The 16,281-nt window shown below is 41.9% G+C and overlaps 1 protein-coding gene across 5 annotated transcripts in view; it reads left to right on the forward strand.

Moving 5' to 3' along the window:
* The window catches only part of LOC126263669 (peroxisomal multifunctional enzyme type 2), a 533,675-nt gene that overhangs the window by 496,194 nt on the left and 21,200 nt on the right, over nucleotides 1-16,281 (forward strand). For all 5 annotated transcript variants that reach the window (XM_049960781.1, XM_049960779.1, XM_049960778.1 and 2 more), the window contains exons 13-14: nucleotides 1,511-1,683; nucleotides 9,444-9,620. In XM_049960781.1, coding sequence (XP_049816738.1) covers nucleotides 1,511-1,683; nucleotides 9,444-9,620 — 350 coding nt within the window. The remainder of the gene's footprint in view (nucleotides 1-1,510; nucleotides 1,684-9,443; nucleotides 9,621-16,281) is intronic.

Here is a 16,281-nt window from a genome sequence, read left to right on the forward strand (position 1 = left end):
TATTTTTACATACAAAAACCTTGCTTCCTGACCCATATGCATAAGGATGCCTAACAAGACTAAAGACATACGTTTCTGAATTGGTGCAGATAGATATGCAGGAATTCACAGGGGATAAGTTGTTGTTGGGTGGGAGGGGAGAGGCAAAACAAAAAATAAAAGTGCAAACTAAAAGAGATGTGGGAAAGGGCCAAATGAAAGCAATAGATGATTGTAAATGGACCTGTGGGTAGCAAGGTGTGGGTCTGGGAAATGAAAATGCAGGAAGAAATTGTGTTGTGGTCTTGAAAGTAGTCACCCGTTCCTCCCAACACAACCGCTTGAACTTCAACATGGTGTCAGTATATGGTTCCCGGTGGAATCCAACTCAAGAAGAATGAATAAGTTAGTACTGTATTATTATGCCACAGGAGCACTGAGATTTGTTACAAACAGAAAGAACCATCAAAATGTAAGTACTGAAGTTGCTTAATTGACAGAAGCTGCACTTGTAAAAGCTTGTACATGCACACACTCCTTGTATGTGGTGTGTACTCACTACCTATGATTCAGTGGCAGCTGAATGGGTTGTGTGTCCTCACTTTCTGTTCCCGTCTAGGAGTTTCCATTATCATAATAGCAGTTTTTTAGTTGATTTAATGCAAACTGTAGTAGTTGCTGTTCAGTCTTTGATCTGTAGCTTCTTCTTTTACAAAAGTTTTTAATTTTGCTCATTATTGGTCTTAATTATGAGGGTTGGAACTTCGATAGTGGCAACTAGGCAACTATTTATTCACAACTGATACAAAAGAGTTAAATGTTTGCACCTGTTACTGTCCTTCAAAGTAGTCACCAGCCTTGTGTAAAACCCATTGCCAGTGATGTTGAAGGCGTAGTATACCGTTAGCAGAGCCTGTTCTGTTGATGGTGCGAATGGAGTGGTCTACTACCTGTCTAATCTCTGGAACAGTTCTGAAGTGAATGCCAGGAAGTTGTTCCTTCATCTTTGGAATCAAATCAAAGTCACAAGGACTTAAGTCTGGGGAGTATGGTGGATGGTACAGTACTTCAGAGTCCCATCGACCGAACAGAGCAGCCACAGCTTGTGCTGTATGCGCCTGCACATTGTCATGCAAAATGATGGGTGTGTTGCACAGAAAGTGTTGCCACTTTTTTCGCAAAGCTGGTCACAGGTGATGCTCCAAGAATGAACAGTAATACTGTGCATTGACGGTCTACCATGGAGGAACGTAATGCGTTATGAAACACCATCACAGTCGTACACAAGAATCAACATAACTTAAGACTGCTACATTCGCACCATCAACAGAACAGGCTCTAATAACGGTATACTATGCCTTCCACATCACTGGCAACTAGTTCTACACAATGCTGGTGACTACTTTGAAGGACAGTAACAGGTGCAAACATGTAACTCTTTTGTATCGGTTGTGAATAAATAGTTGCCACTATTTAAGTTCCAACCCTCATAGAATGATTAAATTAATTTTGCTCTGTTTTATAATTCCAGTTGAGAGTTTTGATGAGAGTGGTGAGAAGGTGGCACAAGGGCAGATGGTTGTCTTTGCTGTTGGATGTGGTGGTTTTGGAGGCAAGAGATCATCAGATAAGCAGATACCAGCACTGTCACACCCTAATCGGTCACCAGATGCATCATTGAGCCAGAAAACTATTGAAGATCAAGTAAGAACTGTTTGTTTTTAATGCAATTTTTTGTGTCAATGCACCTTTTCTTTATTGTTGGGTATCTGTTTCTACAAGGAGTGATATCAAAAGATTTTGACACTTGTTTATGGTAACTGAACCCTGGTTAATGTAATGCAGTTGAGGTACATGATTTTTGTGTATAATGGCATTTTGAATTGCATGCCAATTAACTGCTTGTAAATAATTCAACCCGTTCCATACCAAGAAGTCTTTTCCATGCAGCTGACCACCTGTGGATGTTGCCCTGTAAAGATGAGCAGTCCATCTCAAAATATACCATAAGTCTCACTGAGATCTTTACAGAATAAAATTACCCTACTAAACCTGTACAAAAACAGCTCTCCCATACATTATCTCTCCAGTCTTCCACCACCTACCAAAGCCCTACCATCTGACCACAAAGGAGCATTCCAGGACTGCAGCAACCAAATCAAATTCTCCACCAGAGTTTTGACTACCTCTCATCATGCCCTGAAATGAAGAACGTCCTACCCACTACCTTTCCCACCCCTCCCACAGAGGTATTCCGCTGCCCACTGAACCTACACAGTATCATCACCCATCCCTACTCTGCTCCTGCTTCCCACCCCTTGCTTCAAGGTTCATATCTCTGTAATAGACATAGGTACAGGACCTGAAAGGGACATGAAAGGGAAGCAGTGGTTGGGAAGGGAGTGAGACAGGGTTGTACCCTCCCCGATGTTATTCAATCTGTACACTGAGCAAGCAGTAAAGGAAACAAAAGAAAAATTCGGAGTAGGTATTAAAATCTATGGAGAAGAAATAAAAACTTTGAGGTTCGCTAATGACATTGTAATTCTGTCAGAGACAGCAAAGGACTTGGAAGAGCAGTTGACCGGAATGGACAGTGTCTTGAAAGGAGGATATAAGGTGAACATCAACAAAAGTAAAACAAGGATAATGGAATGTAGTTGAATTAAGTCGGGTGATGCTGAGGGAATTAGATTAGGAAACGAGACACGTAAAGTAGTAAAGGAGTTTTGCTATTTGGGTTGGGGGGGGGGGGGGGGGGGGCAAAATAACTGATGATGGTCGAAGTAGAGCGGATATAAAATGTAGACTGGCAGTGGCAAGGAAAGTGTTCCTGGAGAAGAGAAATTTGTTAACACTGAGTATAGATTTAAGTGTCAGGAAGTCATTTCTGAAAGTATTTGTATGGAGTGTAGCCATGTATGGAAGTGAAACAAGCAGAAGACGAAAGGATGTGGGTTTTAAGGGAGAGGGTAAGGAGTCATTCCAATCCCGGGAGCGGAAAGACTTACCTTAGGGGGAAAAAAGGGGTGGTATACACTCGCATACACACACATATCCATCCGCACATACACAGACACAAGCAGACATTTGTAAAGGCAAAGAGTTTGGGCAGAGATGTCAGTCGAGGCGGAAGTACATAGGCAAAGATGTTGTTGAATGACAGCTGAGGTATGAGCGGCAGCAACTTGAAATTAGTGGAGGTTGAGGCCTGGCGGGTAACGAGAAGAGAGGATATACTGAAGGGCAAGTTCCCATCTCCGGAGTTCTGACAGGTTGGTGTTAGTGGGAAGTATCCAGATAACCCGGACGGTGTAACACTGTGCCAAGTTGTGCTGGCCGTGCACCAAGGCATGTTTAGCCACAGGGTGATCCTCATTACCAACAAACACTGTCTGCCTGTGTCCATTCATGCAAATGGACAGTTTGTTGCTGGTCATTCCCACATAGAAAGCTTCACAGTGTAGGCAGGTCAGTTGGTAAATCACGTTGGTGCTTTCACACGTGGCTCTGCCTTTGATCGTGTACACCTTCCAGGTTACAGGACTGGAGTAGGTGGTGGTGGGAGGGTGCATGGGACAGGTTTTACACCGGGGGCAGTTACAAGGGTAGGAGCCAGAAGGTAGGGAAGGTGGTTTGGGGATTTCATAGGGATGAACCAAGAGGTTACGAAGGTTAGGTGGACGGCGGAAAGATACTCTTGGTGGAGTGGGGAGGATTTCATGAAGGATGGATCTCATTTCAGGGCAGGATTTGAGGAAGTCGTATCCCTGATGGAGAGCCACATTCAGAGTCTGATCCAGTCCCGGAAAGTATCCTGTCACAAGTGGGGCCCTTTTGGGGTTCTTCTGTGGAAGGTTCTGGGTTTGAGGGGATGAGGAAGTGGCTCTGGTTATTTGCTTCTGCACCAGGTTGGGAGGGTAGTTGCGGGATGCGAAAGCTGTTTTCAGGTTGTTGGTGTAATGGTTCAGGGCTTCCGGACTGGAGCAGATTCATTTGCCACGAAGACCTAGGCTGTAGGGAAGGGACCGTTTGATGTGGAATGGGTGGCAGCTGTCATAATGGAGGTACTGTTGGTAGGTTTGATGTGGACGGATGTGTGAAGCTGGCCATTTGACAGGTGGAGGTCAACGTCAAGGAAAGTGGCATGGGATTTGGAGTAGGACCAGGTGAATCTGATGGAACCAAAGGAGTTGAGGTTGGAGAGGATATTCTGGAGTTCTTCTTCACTGTGGGTCCAGATCATGAAGATGTCATCAATAAATCTGTACCAAACTTTGGGTTGGCAGGCTTGGGTAACCAAGAAGGCTTCCTCTAGGCGACCCATGAATAGGATGGTGTATGAGGGGGCCATCCTGGTACCCATGGCTGTTCCCTTTAATTGTTGGTATGTCTGGCCTTCGAAAGTGAAGAAGTTGTGGGTCAGGATGAAGCTGGCTAAGGTAATGAGGAAAGAGGTTTTAGGTAGGGTGGCAGGTGATCGGCATGAAAGGAAGTGCTCCATCGCAGCGAGGCTCTGGACGTGCGGAATATTTGTGTATAGGGAAGTGGCATCAATGGTTACAAGGATGGTTTCTGGGGGTAACAGATTGGGTAAGGATTCCAGGAGTTCGAGAAAGTGGTTGGTGTCTTTGATGAAGGTTGGGAGACTGCATGTAATGGTACAGAACGTATCTCTGCCTATGTAGATCAACACCTTCAACCCCCTTCCCCTTCGTCGGGAAAGAGGGAAGGAGAGGGAAAGACGAAAGGATGTGGGTTTTAAGGGAGAGGGTAAGGAGTCATTCCAATCCCGGGAGCGGAAAGACTTATCTTAGGGGGAAAAAGGGTCAGATATACACTCACACACACACACATATCCATCCGCACATACACAGACACAAGCAGACATTTGTAAAGGCAAAGAGTTTGGGCAGAGATGTCAGTCGAGGCAGAAGTACAGAGGCAAAGATGTTGAATGACAGCTGAGGTATGAGCGGCAGCAACTTGAAATTAGTGTAGGTTGAGGCCTGGTGGGTAATGGGAAGAGAGGATATATTGGAGGGCAAGTTCCTATCTTCGGAGTTCTGATAGGTTGGTGTCAGTGGGAAGTATCCAGATAACCCGGACGGTGTAACACTGTGCCAAGTTGTGCTGGCCGTGCACCAAGGCATGTTTAGCCACAGGGTGATCCTCATTACCAACAAACACTGTCTGCCTGTGTCCGTTTATGCGAATGGACAGTTTGTTGCAGGTCATTCCCACATAGAAAGCTTCACAGTGTAGGCAGGTCAGTTGGTAAATCACGTGGGTGCTTTCACACGTGGCTCTGCCTTTGATCGTGTACACATTCCAGGTTACAAGACTGGAGTAGGTGGTGGTGGGAGGGTGCATGGGACAGATTTTACACTGGGGGCGGTTACAAGGGTAGGAGCCAGAAGGTAGGGAAGGTGGTTTGGGGATTTCATGGGGATGAACCAAGAGGTTACGAAGGTTAGGTGGACGGCGGAAAGACACTTTTGGTGGTGTGGGGAGGATTTCATGAAGGATGGATCTCATTTCAGGGCAGGATTTGAGGAAGTCGTATCCCTGCTGGAGAGCCACATTCATAGTCTAGGTATATATTTTCTGTAGAGAAGAAGATTTTAAATGCCTTCTATTTCAGTCTTGTACTGCTATGAGCAGAAACTGATCATGTTGTGTACTTAATTTGAGCAACGATAACCACAGGTGTAACTTAGTTCAAAAATCTCAGAAATCCAGCAGTGCTGAACTGTATTTAATCTGGAGCACTTTTCTTTTTAGTTAATTGATACTGACCAGAAATCAGACAGACACTCTATCAGCTTACTAAAAAAAAAAAAAAAAATACTTGTGGTGAGTAAACTTGCTCAAAAGTCACCATTGTTAATATTCTGCATAAACATGATGGATACCACAGTCTATTGTAAATAAAGGAAATGCTGAAAACTAAAAACTGGCTTAAAAGTGTATATAGTAAATAAAGGAAATGCTGAAAACTAAAAACTGGCTTAAAAGTGTATTTTCATAATGTATTATAATGGCAGAGCCCACTATAAAGGAAATGCTGAAAGTGTATGTAATCCTTTTCATAATGTATTGTAACCTTAGCGCCCAGTGGGGACAGCTTTCTTGACAAGTCAGGCTAATAAGTGCAAAGCTGTAAAGTGGTGCAAATCAACCAAATATGAAAACTTTAATAAACAGCCAGTGTTAAGGAATCTGGAGAAACTTGCTGACTTCACATTATAGCATTGTAGAATAGAATCTCATGATGCAGTCAAACAGGTAAATGTATTCTGCAGATAAATCATCATAATTTTAGAAGCCTTGGAAGGTACAGTGATGACGTAATTAGTTTTGTAATCTTCCATTTGTGATCTGTGCTGATTTCGATAAAAGCTCTCTGATGTAGTAGTATTGACTGTAAAATGGGAAGGCTGCAATGTGAAGTTAGCAGTTACAGTGGTGACATATTTGCAATATTCGCAACAATAAGTTCAAAATGTAAAATGAAAACCTAGTAATCAGGCCATCAGGCGCAAATGTTGAGAGACTCCTAAATAAACTTACAGACCTGATTGTGTAGGCAAAAAATAATGGAAAAAAGAGACTGTGCAAACATTGTAGGTGTTGTAACTGCGACCGGTGTAGCAATGACGGAAAGCGCGGCAGGTCCCGTGGAGATGCCGACGAACAAAAACGCAACAGGGGAGGACGGACACGACCAATGATGGACAGAACGAATACAACAAGATCGGACAACGGAGTCACAAGGAAACAAACACGTCCACTCGTACACAGAACAAGGAAGTAAACTGTCTAACGTGAGGCGAGGTGTCAACCGACGTACTCGTGATTAGACTGGCTGGCTGAGCGAGAGGCAGGCGCTTAAGTACGCTATCGGGGGCGCCGCTATTGGCCGCTGGGACCACGTGTTCTGCTGTGGCGCCCTCACACTAAAAGCAGGTCAGGAGGCACGCGCCGCCACAGCTTACGACGCAGTGGTACAGAGACCTCTATGGGTCTTCGATGTCCATGATGCCTGGCGCGGATTCAAATTCCACGGCGCACGGTACCAGAGTAGGTATTAGGGCCATAAACATCAATGCACTGTCAGTAGAGAAAAATTATATTTGGCCTGACTCCACTGATACATGAGCCAGCTGAGGAAGCCTGGATAACATAGTAAGTAACACAATGTGCATCTGCTTCTGTATGTATGTATGTTCAGTGAACCATGTTGTAGAAAGCAGTCCATTGTGGGATATGGCACAGTATTTATTGCAAGTGTGTGTGAAAGCACTACTTTTTTTATTGGATATTGCAACAGTGCACTACAAAATGGTGTGATAAACTGACAATAAAATTTGCTTTCACATTTAACTTTGAAATAATTCAAGAAGCTTAACACACTAACATAAATTGTGCATGGTTTATTGCTTCTGATTCCTTTGCAGTTGGGGTAGTTGTTAAAATTTGCTTCATTGCACTTGAAATAAGGTAGCAATCTGAGGCTTGTAAGACAACGTCATACATGCACTATAATATGTAGATGGAGTCAGCATAGTTATTATTAGATTCAGCACTGTTAAAGTTAGATGGTGGTGAACTTTGTATACCCAAACTGTCTCCATGTAGTGTTCTGTGCGAAAGTGTGCGAATGTTTTCTAAATGTTGTGTAATTGTGATGGGATGTTGGTACCAGCATAGTATTCACCTAATCGGATGTGGAAAACTGCCTAAAAACCACATCCAGGCTTGGCAGCACACTTGCCCTTGTCGTTAGGTCATTGGGTAGGTTCAATCCAGAGCCTGCCCAAATCTCGGAAGCGGTGTCTAACACATGTGGCTTTTGGGTGGTTATATACAAACACTGTAATAAAGGATGGAGATACAAGAACTGTAATAAAGGATGAAGGGTGATTTTTGTCCACTTTCACATGGTAGTAGAGTATAACTTTTCTCACATACATCAGTTCTGATAAACAACAACATGCTTGTGCTGCATACTGTTCACCACTAACTCATTCGATACTAACTCAGCCTAATACTGAACTGAACTGAACTGCCATGGGCTCAGGTGCCCAACTAAATGTTCGATGACAGTAGGCATTTCATATGACATTATTTATATGTTTGATAAATAGATTCATAATTAAATTTTACAACTTGGTAGGGGGCTGGATACACAGCTTTGTTCATAAAAATATATTGACATATTTTATGCGAACCAAACTTTGACAGACACAAGCTTTAACACATAATTTAGTAAGATTTCTTTCTGTTACAATCAGCTTTGAAAAGTGTTAATTTATACTATTTTAATTATGTTACAATTCTTGAGTCTTTTTATCATGTTCTTAGAATCTTGTTTTGGTAACCGATATTTTACAATATCCATTTCCAAATTATACAATGTGGAAGCGCTATCAACAGGAGCTGAAGTTGGCCAGATTTTATAGAATATTCTAAGAGTGTAAATTTATATAAAATAATGATAAATTGTTTCCATTATTCTACTTATTTAACCTTAATCACAATTGGAAACTCATGTTCTAGTGAATTTAAGAATAGCAATGTTAACAGAAATTTATGAAACGTGATGTACTCACTAACCGTATGTTAGGATATTCAGGGTGGTTATAATTAAACTTTTGCTTCTTGAGCCACTTGTTGACACTGTTACTGGTATGGTAACATAGGGTTGAAAGACAAGTATCGGTGTGTCAACATGGGTCTGGAAAGGTGCATTACGCTTGCAGACAGTCAACATGGGTCTGGACAAGGTGAGCAGAACTGTATTCATTAATCTCTTTTGGCAAAACAGCAGCAGCAATAGTATCAACACTTTAAAGGAGTATGGAGAGAACCTCTTTCTGCACCAGCCTTGAAGAATATGATTCGGAAGTTCAAATTAGCTGGTGATTTGGGAATTGCTCCTGGGAGAGGCCGATGAGCAGTTGTGCCACAAATTGTTGAAAGAGTTGCTGTTGCCACAGCTGAGAATGCTGGACACAATGTGCAGTCTTCAGGCAGTGCATGAGTTGTATCACAACAGCTGAACTCTCTATGGTCCACCATTGTTTCGGCCAGCTGTAGAGCAATCTTTACTGTAGTTGCAGGCTGCTGTGGATGTAGATAGCCATCACATTGAGCAATGTTTGTAACGTGAAATGTAAACATGGTACCCAATTAACAAATGTTATACTCCCATGTGAAAATTAAAATGTGTTTGTTTTAGTGGTTTATTCATTATGTGTCTTCCACGTGTCCTTAAAAAATCGCCCACAAAGTTTTATTGTCCTACAATCACTTGTTGTTTATGGGGACCCTCTCAAATAGTGAAAGTTTCATATTAATCTCCCTGTACATCAGTTCCAGGTTTTATCCCTTCACTATAGTGTTTCCTGGTCTGTCACTTTATGGTACTCATGTCTGATGATGCAATAATTGTTTTTCAGGCTGCACTTTACAGGTTATCTGGTGACTACAATCCACTTCATATCGACCCCAATATGGCCGCACTTGGAGGTTTTGATCGTCCAATTCTTCACGGCCTCTGTTCACTGGGATTTTCTGTGAGGCATGTTTTAAAGAGATTTGCCAACAATGATGCCAGTAAATTCAAATCTGTTAAGGTAAGTGTATGAATTATGGTAACAGAAAGAGAGGTGAAAAAGAAGCTAGTTTTTGCTACATTTTTATGCTGAACTAGAGCTCTCGGATAAACTGCTGTGTTCCAGTTACCATTATGTTGCACTCTCATTATGTCCTCTACTTGAGGGGCGATTAACTTTACTCATTTATTTGTTTGTATTCTATTCACGACTTATTATATCTTTTTAATGTGTCACTTATGTATACCACACTCTTTAGATTGCAAAGAGTATCAAACAATGTGAGAAAAGTTGTGAGAGAAAAAGAGTATTATAGATGAGCTAGAGATTTATCCAGTGTGTATTTGAAATTGTGAATAACAAACAGTGACTTTTCAAGAAGAATGAGAATGTTAATACTTATAACACTCACAGAGCACATATGCTAAAACACAACACCATGTCTTTGACCTATATTATGTGAAAAAGCAAATTTCTCTCCCACAATCAACATGTCAAGCATCTTCCTCTACAACATGTGCTTAGTCCCTGCTACCCCCCTGCCCTCAGGGTTGGTTCAAGTTATCTTCCATGCCATCCCCTCCCTTTCCCTCATTTCTGCTGCCAACTCATCCTTGGAGGCATTTCTTTTGATCTCACACTGATATTTCTGGGGTTCCTACAGACATCATTGTCTGGAATGGATGGAGAGTCACATAATCTATAAAAAAAAAAAAACCATGTGTGCACCCCACACACAGCTACCTGAGTAGCAGGCTCTGATGTGTAGTGCACACCTGACCTATTTAGTGGAACCCTACAATTCTCAACCCTGTGGGGCAAGTCCAGGAAGTCACAGCCTAGCTTGTCACAGAACTTTCGAAGTCTCTGGTTCAGTCTTTCCACTCGACTCACAACCAAAGGGCCATGATCAGTTCTGGGGACAATGCTGCAAATTATGAGTGTCATTGAAACTCCATGCGCAAGGCTGGTGTTCTCAACCTTCTCTGCCGATCATTGGAATGACCGAAGAATGACTTCGGAGCCCAGGCAACATGTGCCACAATCTGCAATTGATTGCACCCTGTTCCTACAATGGCTGCTGGAATAGCCTCTTCAACGTGTTGAATGAGGCCCCTAAGCATATTCACTGAGTGGACCTGGTGTCCTTTCCTGTCCCTTGCTGCCATTTCCCTAAGGGGTCCCGTCATTCATTTGAACTGCTGATGATTAATAGACCCTTACCCTTTTGCGTTTGCCTCCTCCTGACACCAGACAAAATGGGTTTCCTCAAAACAGGTAAAGTGAGTCGCATTGGCTGAGTTTCAGTTTCAGTGAAAGACAGCACCTCAAACTTGTTGGTTAGGGGGATTGGTACAACACCGTGAGTTCTCCCTGGTCCCCATCCACCCTGTACAGGATGCCTACATCTACCATTGACATGCCGCTCAGTCAAGTGGACGGGTTATGACAGATCCAATACTTTTTGCAGAGAAGACAGGATCCACAGGAGAGGATAGCGCTCGAGGTACCGCTGGTACAGGTATCGCAGGTACACAGCTCTCGGGAGCTCTTCCTACACACTGATTCGCGCAACAGCCTTCAATTGTTTGACCGTAGTCAAGGCGATTTCCAGCAGCTTATGCATGTCAACCAACTCATTCCGTGTTTGAGAACAGCATTCACAGTGGGGCTGCATTTTGGCTGGTGCAGTGTATTACAGGGCAGTGAACAAAGGACTTTAAATTAAACCTTCTGATTATATTTTAATCTGTTGAGCTAATTGCTCAGTGATGAAACAAAGCTGTAGGCTTTACCGGAAATATCGACCCTTAGACAATGTGTCTAATAGTATATTTTAAATACGACAGTATGCCATCGTAGGCACTGTTTAACACTTAAATAACTTGATAATGGCACTTGGAAGCCGAAATCATGATTGTGTAAATGTAAATGTAACACTGTAAATAAACAACAGTCTAATGGTGGTACTGACTTTAAATAAATAACCATTTTCAGTCAATGATCAATTCAGTTGGACCAGAGGACCCAGTCTATTCCATGCAAACACAGCCCACACCATTATGGAGCCGCCACGAGCTTTCACAATGCCTTGTGGACAACTTGCGTCCATGGCTTCATGGGGTCTACACCACACTCAAACCCTACCTTCAGCTTTTACAAACTGAAATCAGGATTCATCTGACAAGGCCACGGTTTTCCAGTCATCACGAGCTCAGAAGAGGCACTGTAGGCAATGGTAGGCAATGTCGTACTGTTAGCATCAGTTGTTTGCTGCCATAGTCCATTAATGCAAAATTTCTCTGCACTGTCCTAACAGATAGGTTCATCATGTGTCTCGCATTGATATCTGTGGTTATTTCATGCAGTATTGCTTGTCTGTTAGCACTGACAACCATACGCAAATGCAACTGGTCTCGGTTGTTAAATGAAGGACATCGGCCACTGTCTTGTCTGTGGTTAGAGATAATGCCTGAAACTTGGTATTGTTGGCACACTTTTCACACTATGGACCTCAGAATATTAAATTCCCTAACAGTTTCCAAAACGGAATATCCCATCGTCTAGCTCCAATTACCATTCCACATTCAAAGGCTGTCATTTTTCGTTGTGCGGTCATAATCGTATTGGACACCTTTTCACATGAATCACCTGAGTTCAAATTACAGCTCCACCAGTGCGCTGCCCTTTTTACTTTGTGTGTGGTACTTCTGCCACCTGTATATGTGCATATTGGTATCCCACAACTTTTGTCATCCCATATATCATGTGGAGAACATATATTTATCCTGCATTATAGCCACAACATTGCAAATTTATTTATTTTAACCTTCTTACATTTTTACAAATGGTTTGCATAAATGATTTAATAATAATTCCTGGCTTTGCATCATCAGTGAAGTAAACAGCACCATTTATTATCAGCAATCTCTGTCCTTGTTAACTTGTTAACAAGAGGTCAGAGATCACAATTCCAAAGATCAAAATTAATCTCATCTTATCACATTTATCAGATAATGTGTTTGGCCTCACATTGGGGAGTATATCTCCTCACCTTATCAAATTCTTCAGTTAATTTGTTTGCTACTATAGTCCATAGCAGTTCTCCACACCTGTAAGTAGAAGACTTGTTATAACCAGTAGCTCTTAGGAATTACAAATTGACAATATTTTCTGCTACCTCAGAGCAACACAAACATTACCCTACTGCTTTTAGTGTGTGACTTTACTAGACTCAAATCACTGCCTATAGGACATTCCATGCCAAGAGATCTAATTTAGGGAAAAGATTTTGACGAAATTTTGTGTGGACATTCACACGTTTCCAATAAACATTCACAATCACCTATTCAATACTTACAGAGATATAGTCATTTGTTCATGCTCACAGCAAAGCTTTCAACAGTTTTCGCCAACTTTGAGACTTATGTATCGAGCAGTATTTTCTTGAAAGAAAAAATCTTGGCCATCTTGTACAACTTTCTGACTCCCATAAGCAAATAATAGTAAAGACTTCTTGAGCGGGTTCATATGGATAATTTGAAGCAAAATCAGCCAAAAAATAGATGCTTGAAAATATGTGAAGTTTAGCTTTTTATATCTCTGGAGGTAATTGTGGGATAAACCTGAAACTTTCTATGTAATAACTTATCCATACAAGGTCTTAGAATATAAAATTTCATTCTCCTACTGCTTTCCAACAATTTACAAATTTATGGCAAAATGGATGATTTTCACAAAAAATTGTATTTTTAGCCCAGTTATACAAAAAATTGTCTTCTGCAAACTCTTTTAAACTGTTTTTATTAGTTTATCTTTATTTTATAGATCTGTCTTGATCACAAAACTTTCACACTTCACTATTACCGGTCCTACTGCCATCTTCAGAGCTGTGTTGTTGGAAGTATGCATGTGGTAGTAGCTGACATATTTTTAGTGGCACATTGGCATTCTCTTGCAATGCCTTCCATGTAATGTTGTGCCTAATGGTACACGGTATTATGCCATTTTCTCCATCTTTCAATAAATCACACTCAGAAGGCACTGCAAGAGAGTGCCAGGTACGTCAGCTACTATCACATGCGTACGTCCAACAACGCAGATCTGAAGACGGCAGTAGACAAAACCATTAATAGTGAAGTGTAAAAGTTTGTGTGATCAAGACGGAGCTGTAAAATAATGTGCCACACTATGATCATGAACTCATTTTCAGACTTTGTCTTCAATTGTTTTAATTAGAAAGACCATTTTATATACCATATAAGAAATTAGACTTGATCCCCCCTCCCCCTCTGTCCCCTGAGTTCTTGTGATTTGATCTCACTTCCTAGTCATCAGGAAGTTCACTATTGCCTTCCCCGTAGTCACAAACAGTTGTAGAACATAATAAAAAATGTCAGATTTAATTTGAGTCCCAGTAGAATATGGGTGCTTTTTCAGTGCACCTCCACCTTGTTGCTTTTTAGGGCCTTATATGCTCGTATTGCAAAATTGAGTGTAGTTTGTTAGGTGGTTTTGAACATGATCTTTCTAATGAAAATAGCTGAAGAGAGTTTGCAGAAGAGGTTCTTGTAAAAGTGGGCTAAAAATAGCCATTTTTCTTGTTTGTAAGAAAATCATCAATTTTGCTCTGAATTTGTAAATTATTGGAAAGCAGTATGAGAATGAAATTTTATATTCTAAGATCTTGTATTGGTAAGTTATTATGCACAAAATTTCAGTTTAACGTGCAGTTACTCCCAGAGACAAAAAGCTAAACTTCACATTTGTTCAAGAGTCATTTTTTCAGCCAACTTTGCTTCAAATTGTCCATATTAAAATTGCTGAAGAAATCTTTTGTATTATTATTTTGCTTAATAGAGTCCAAAAAGTTGCACAAGATGCCAAGTTTTGTTTCTTCCAAGAAAATATTGCTGGAGATATTATGTCTCAAAGTTGGTGAAAACTCGAGGTTCCGTTATTGATAGCTGTGCCGTGTGGTCAAACAAATGACCATATGAAACTTCCTGGCAGATTAAAACTGTGTGCCAGACTGAGACACAAACTCGGGACCTTTGCAAAGATCCCAAGTTCGTATCTCGGTCCGGCACACACTTTTAATCGGCCAGGAAGTTTCATATCACCACACACTCTGCTGCAGAGTGAAAATATCATTCTGGAAACATCTCCCAGGCTGTGGCTAAGCCATGTCTCCTCAATATCCTTTCTTCCAGGAGTGCTAGTTCTGCAAGGTTCCCAGTAGAGCTTCTGTGAAGTTTGGAAGGTAGGAGACGAGGTACTGGCAGAAGTAACACTGTGAGAATGGGACATGAGTCATGCTGGGGTAGCTCAGTTGGTAGAGCACTTGCCTGCAGAAGGCAAAGGTCCCGAGTTCGAGTCTCAGTCCGGCACACAGTTTTAGTCTGCCAGGAAGTTTCATATCAGCGCACACTCTGCTGCAGAGTGAAAATCGCATTCTGTAAATGACCATATCTCCACAAGTATTGAGTTGGTGACCTGAAACTGGACCAATGTTTATTGGGGACATGTGGGAACCTCTAGACCACTTGGCATGGAATGATGCTATACTCTTGTGTACCGCCCAGAGCAGCACACAAATAAGAAACATCCAGCATTAACAACTTACACCAGCAGTTCCCAAACTGAAAACACCCCTTTCCCCTTCTGCTCTCACAGGCCATAGCACTTAATTTCATACTGGGAAATACATTCACAAGCCAAAACATTACGGCCAACTTCATAATAGCATGCCAGTCCACCTTTGGAGTGCAATACAACAGCAGTTTTGTGTAGCATGAATTTGACAAGTCCTTGGTAGGTTTCTGTAGGTATGATATACCAGGTGTCTTTGCACACGTCACACAGTTCCCATAAATTATGGACCAGTGGTTTGTGGGCACGGAGCTGGCATGTGTTAGCATCCCAAATGTGTTACATTGGGTTCAGATCAGGCAAAATTGGTGGGCAATACATCAACATGAGTTCACCTTTGTGCTCCTCAAACTAATGACGCATGAGTCTGGTCTTGTGATTGAGACAGTTGGCCATCTCCATCAGGAAAAGACATCAAGCATGAAGTGGTGCAAATGGTCCTCAGTAACGTTCACATAGACCGTAACTGTCTTGGTGCTTTGATTATTACTAAAGGTCTCATGGAAGATCAGATGAATGTCCCCCATGGCATAATATTGACCACACCAACCTGTGTCCATGGCGTGATGTATGTTTCAAGAGCCATTCACCTGCATGACATCATATCCAGACACAACCATCAACCAGCTGTGACAAGAAATGTGATTAATCTGACTACGCGACACATTTCCATTGATCCAGTGAGCTTAAGCCCACTGGAATCATAATTGATGATGTTGTTGGATCACCATAGGAAGTGTAGGCATTATCTACTCCAGAGCCCTGTGCTCCAACAATGTTTGCTGAATGGTGCACTCCAAAACACTTGTGCATGTGCCAGTATCGTACTCCATCATCAGATCTGCCTGTCCTGCTGTGCAAAGTGAGTGATGCTGTGATGAGGTGTCGTTGTCACCTACCCATCGTTTCACCATCCTTCAACCACTCTTCTTAGAGGCTCATGACAGTAGCAACCATACAGCTGATCAGTTTTGACGTTTTGAAATTGCTTGTTCCCACATCCAAGCCACACCAATCTGTTCTTTGTCAA

Source organism: Schistocerca nitens, chromosome 6 (genome assembly GCF_023898315.1).
Source record: "Schistocerca nitens isolate TAMUIC-IGC-003100 chromosome 6, iqSchNite1.1, whole genome shotgun sequence".
Classification (NCBI taxonomy): Eukaryota; Metazoa; Arthropoda; class Insecta; order Orthoptera; family Acrididae; genus Schistocerca; species Schistocerca nitens.